We start from the raw sequence: 6000 nt of genomic DNA, 5'->3' as shown, positions 1-6000 counted from the left end.
CAATCTTGACAAAATCACTGCACACGAGGCGACGTTGCCATTAAATAAGCGAGCTCAAGCATGCATGCAAAGGCAGGAGGTAAACAAACACATACAGTCAGCGCGCACTGCTATGACGCGTGCACACAAACAGACCAGCAGTGTTTCTCAACCAGTAGTCCGCGGACCTGACCAGTGCCGCATGCATGCGAATCTGCGATCCATGCATGCAACACAGACATTCACTCGTCCCCGACACAGACACACACACACACACACACACCGGTCCTCTCACATTTGGAAAACATTGACGCTTATAACGAACAAGTGATTAAAACATTTTTGGGGGAAAAACTTTTGAAAAAATATAATAATAATAATAATAAAAAAACTTTTTTTGATTTTTCGACTCATACTTTTTGAGTCGCGGTGAGCATGCGTCGATTTTCGAGTCGATTTTCGATTTTTTTTCACATCCCTAACACACACACACACACTCACTGCAGCCATAACTTATAACGCTTGTAAGAGAACTTTTATTTTGTAGACATTTTCGCTCTTACGAGGTTTTAACGACCAAAGGACATAGAATGTTGGCAAGTCTGTTTGAGCCCCTTACTGCTCCAAACATGCAAAATATAAGGTGCTTCCCGTCTTGCCCCAAGTGTAATCTATCCATCAAGAATGTGTCAGTCCATATTTTTCAATAAAGACGTGTTTTACTCCAGCTTGTCCCAGATTTGGAATCTGGGACATGATTCGGAATGAAGTGCGGACTTCAAAAGCAACACAGGAATTTAAAAGTTCAGCTAAAAGCAAGAGTATAGAAATAGGTCTTGAGCTGTGCTTTAAAGCTATCCACAGAGGCTGCCTGTCTTAGGTGTAGTGGGAGTTTATTCCAAGCTGTGGGTCCATAGAAGCAGAAAGCTGCTTCACCATATTTCATATTAGGCACATCAAGTAGGTCTGCACTAGAAGACCCGAGGGGGCGGTTTGGAACGTATCTATGCAGGCAGTCATAGAGATACGAAGGTGCCAGACCATTTAGAGCTTGATAAACAAGTAAAAGAATCTTAAAATCAATCCTAAAAACAACCGGGAGCCAGTGTAGCGGCGCTAAGACTGGAGTAATATGTTCTCTTATCTTAGTTTTAGTTCAAACTCTGGCTGCAGCATTTTGAACAAGTTGTAGTCTGTCAGTAGTTGTCTTTGGCAGACCAGAGAGAAGTGCATTGCAGTAATCAAGCCTAGAGAAAACAAAGGCGTGGATCGGCGTTTTTGCATCGTCAAATGAGAGTCCAAAGGAGCAGTGTTAATTTTTTCAGCAAATTTTGATTTAGTCTTAGTCTTAGTCTTTTGAATAACACACCGTTTAGTCTTAGTCCCGTCTTAGTCTTCTGAAATAATTTTTGTCTAGTCTAGTCTTAGTCGACTAAATATCAAAACATTTTAGTCTTAGTCTTAGGCTTTTGGGATTAGTCTTAGACTTTTAGTCTTCGTCTTTTAGGATAGGTTTTTTAGCCTAATATAACCATTGTCTTCTACTGCCTGTTACTTAGTCAAAATAAACCATACATAAAACATGTATTTGCCTTTAATTTCATTGCAGTTACATGCCAGTGTAATTATTTGCAGCCATTAGTCTTAGACTTAGATTTAGTCTTAGTCTTAGTCTTTTGAATAACACAAATAACAGTCTTAGTCTTTTGGGACTGTTTTAGTCTAGTCTAGTCTTATCGACAAAATATCAAAATCTTGTAGTCTTTTAGTCTTAGTCTTAGTCGACAAAATTAACACTGCAAAGTAGTCCAAAGGGTCCATATATATAATGCAGTTTATTGTTGTGTCCTCAGAGAGTGAAGGTCCCTGTCCCTCCCATGTGGTGGTCATGTGCAGAGGACGTATCTTCACCTTCGACACACTCTGTGACGGACAGATCCTAACCCCGCCCGAGCTGCTCAGGTAGAGAGAATGGAGTCGAAACTTCAGCACCGTTGCGCACTAGAAATATTGAACGCTTTAACCAGTGAAAAATAGCAGATATACAAGCTCACAGCGCGGCACCGAGTGCCGCGCTGCGAGCTTGTAGATCTGCTATTTTTGAAAAAGTCGTGAAAAATGTGTGCAAATCTTTGAATATATGTATTTTCAAAGCGAACGTTTGTAACTCAAATTTTGCTTCTGGGGGGGTCCCTGGAACTAGATATTTTGAGATGGGGGTCCGTGGCCAAATAAATATCATTTTGGGGCTCCTTCACATGAAAAGGTTTGAGAACCACTGACATAGTAGTCTCTCAAGAACAGACTAACTGAGCTCCAGTTAAGTGAAAAGGACCTTTTCTTTGACGATGGCTGGCCAGGTTGCTGACACAGAAACATAGGGTTTTTCAAAAAATCTTAGAAGGATTCAAAAGACACTTATAGAATCGGGTCAGAATGTTAATTTTCACGATTTTTCAAAAATAGCAGATCTACAAGCTCGCAGCGCGGCACTCGGTGCCGCGCTGTGAGCTTGTATTATCTGCTATTTATCAATAGTTAAAGCATTCAATAATACACTATAATGTGCACCCGTTCTAAATGGGTTAACCCGCCTGTTATTTTATACTTTAGCTATTGAAAAATAGCAGATCTACAAGCTCGCAGCGTGGCACAGAGAGCTTGTAGAACTGCTATTTTTTGAAAAGTTGTGAAATTTTTGGCAAATCTTTGAATATATATTTTTCAAAGCAGACTTTTGTAAGTCGAACCTCTGCTTCTGGGGGGGGGGGGGGGTCCCTGGAACAACACATTTTGAGATGAAAGGTCCACAGCCAAATACATGTAATTTGGGGGTTCCTTAACACGAACATTTTTGAGAACCACGGATTTAGAAGAAAGATTTAGAAGACATTTATAGAATCGGGTCAAAAATATTCAAAGACTTGCGAAAATTTCACGAGTTTTAAAAAATAGCAGATCGCCGCCTTGTGCGTCAATAGGATGCAGCGGCGAGGACAACACAGAAATGTGGGTGGGGATGAAATTAATTGGCATAACGACTAAATTGGGAAGAAAAAGGGGGTAAAAATTATTGGCTTCTCAAAAAACTAAACTAAACAAAAAAACTGATGATAAACACAAATTAGTTAATTTTCTCTACATTTGAAAACCTGTCTTCCTCTGTCGCTTTGTGTGTGTGCGTGTGTGTGTGTGTGCGTGCGTGTGTGTGTGTGTGTGTGTGTGCGTGTGTGTGTGTGTGTGCGTGCGTGTGTGTGTGTGTGTGTGTGTGTGCGTGTGTGCGTGCGTGCGTGTGTGTTTGTGTGTGCGTGTGTGCGTGCGTGCGTGTGTGTGTGTGTGCGCGCAGGCAGCTGAGCTACATAAAGGAGAGGTGTGAGAGAGAGCCAGAAGGGGAGGGGCTGGCCGCCCTCACCTCAGAGGAGAGGACCCGTTGGGCCAAGGTGAGGGGGCGGGGCTTAAACCCCCCGGTTATACTTACTGTAACTGTGTCACGCACGTGTGTGTGTGTGTGTGTGTGTGTGTGTGTGTGTGTGTGTGTGTGTGTGTGTGTGTGTGTGTGTGTGTGTGTGTGTGTGTGTGTGTGTGTGTGTGTGTGTGTGTGTGTGTGTGTGTGTGTGTGTGTGTGTGTGTGTGTGTCGAAAACAGCGACACATTATGACCTGAGGCCGATTCGGCAAATGCCTTCTGAATCAGTAGTTCTCGCTTTTGTGTATGTTCAAAAATAGCAGATGTAAAAGCCCGCAGCTACGGACCCCCATCTGAATTTGTGTTATTATTGAGCGGTGCTCCTGCCATTTCCCAAAATGGCTGTTGTACACACACACACACTGTGAGCTTGTACATCTTCTATTTTTGAATAGCCAACATATAAATCACTGGTTCCCAAATGTTTCAGTTCGAGACCCAAAAGAGAGATTAGATGTTTGCCCGGGACCCAAATGAGTGAAAACAGCAGATCTAAAAGCTTGCAACGTGTCGCTTCACGCCACGTTGCAAGCTTGTAGGCTATTTGGCTATTCAGTGAAGAGTGGTTAGTTTAACTGGGGACCCACAGGGGTCCATGGAGGGAGGGGTTTCAGGGGGTCCCTGCTAAATAAGCACCTTCACTGCTCTAACAGTTATATGCTGAAGCACACCTTTCACTTCAATATGATACAGAGCATGCCTACTACACAACACTTAAAGGACAACTTTCGTTTTTTACAAGGGTTCATATTTTAGATTAAAGAAAATAAAAGATTAGTTTAAAATGATTTCATTTACTTCTTTCTATTGTTTCAGAGATTCGTATTTCAGTGGTTGGGGGCATGCGTACAAGTGGCAAAATATGTCCTTTTACACAGAATAAGCCCATTCCCAAGATACAACGCAACCTTTCATGGTTGGATGTGACTTATGGGGCTAGAAGTGTTACTGTAAATGGCAATAAAGAAACTGCTGGCTTATTGTGTCTAAAAAGACATAGGCTATTTAGCCACTTGTACGCATGCCCCCATGCGTACGCATGCCCCACATTTTATCACGGTAAACGCGATAATAGAACGAAGCAAATGAAAGCATTTTAACACTCACTTTTTTCTTTTCTCTAATTACAATCTAAAATATGAACCCTTGTTGTAAAAAAAACAAAGTTGTCCTTTAAACCCCTTTTCGACTGCAGCTTTAGCACCTCACTACACAACACAACACTACACCACTCCACACCACACCACACCACACCATACCACACCACACCACACACAATTAGCTCCATTTTCCATTACACAAAAGTACCCCTATCACTAAGAAACAAATTGACCCTTTTAACTGTGATTATAATACAATATAAATTGTTAAAATGTATTACAACTATCCTAATTATAATGCACTATAATGGATTATAACTGTGCTTATAATACACTATACATTATTATAATGTATCACAACTATGATTATTATAATACTCTATAATAGATCATAACTGTGATTATAACACAATAGAATCTATTATAATGTATTACAACTTTATCCTGGTGGTCTAAATGAAAAGTCAGTGAGTGATCAGTCATTATTATGAAGTGTTTAGCCCTGTTTGGTCTAGCTCAGACCTACTCTGGAGTGGATACTTTTTAGTACCACTTTTAGTACCACTTTCACACCACTCTACCCAGGTCCTTGTAGTGGAAAACCTGGCACAAGTGCGCGATGCGGAGTGGTGTGGTGTTGGGCCAGTCGAAAAGGGAATCTAGTGGAACAAGGAGAAGCAAGTAGAGGGCTTTACCCCATTAAGACCTGAAAAATACCTAAACATTCTAAATCCTAATGGTTTTTAATGTCAAGGACCTTATATGTATTTGACCGCAAACTCCCATCCTTCCTAGAAGCAAAGATTTTAGTTAAAAATGTTTGCTCTAAAATAATATTCAAAGATTTGCACAAATTTTCACATTTAAAAAAAGTATTAAAAACAAATGGTTAAAGTGGTTATGTGACACATATGGGTTAAAGTTGTAAAGAGGGGGATGGGGTAGGTGGGCTCAACGCTGGACTTTGATTGAGGCCCCATAACGACTAAGACCGCCCCTGACCACACCGTGAGCCTGCTTTAAGGTCACATGTCAGAGTGTACAGTATACGTGTGCATGTGAGGCATGCGGTTTAGCTGTTTAGCCCTTTTCCCTAGGGAGAAATCACACTTCTCTTTTGGGTCTCGAGCTAAAATAAGTTTTAGGAAACACTGCATGTTATGTTGCCTCTCTCAGATACAAGTACATGTACGGTCTGTTTTGATATTTATTGTGGACAATGCTGCCCTACTGAGTCAAAGTGCAGGTTTATGGACACACCGAATTGTATGTACAGTATGTGTCTCAAAGGTCGTATTACATCAATATACACCTAGAACTGCACTGTCGAGGTGCCAACTTGCGCCTCACGCTCAAGCAGGCCACACATGGCCTACTTGTGCGCAAGCAGAGCGCACCACGAGGTGTGCACTGCTGGCCTCAAGTCCTTAAAAACCCATTCAGAACGGGTACACAT

At 41.5% G+C, this 6000-nt stretch overlaps 1 protein-coding gene across 1 annotated transcript in view; it reads left to right on the top strand.

Moving 5' to 3' along the window:
• The window catches only part of LOC308296246 (peroxisomal carnitine O-octanoyltransferase-like), a 30554-nt gene that overhangs the window by 8112 nt on the left and 16442 nt on the right, over positions 1–6000 (top strand). Inside the window, exons 5-6 of the mRNA XM_080739435.1 lie at positions 1835–1941; positions 3326–3419. Coding sequence (XP_080595561.1) covers positions 1835–1941; positions 3326–3419 — 201 coding nt within the window. The remainder of the gene's footprint in view (positions 1–1834; positions 1942–3325; positions 3420–6000) is intronic.

This window comes from Nannobrachium achirus (assembly GCF_963921795.1).
Source record: "Nannobrachium achirus genome assembly, chromosome: 2".
Lineage (NCBI taxonomy): Eukaryota > Metazoa > Chordata > Actinopteri > Myctophiformes > Myctophidae > Nannobrachium > Nannobrachium achirus.
This window is presented reverse-complemented; position numbering and strand designations above follow the sequence as displayed.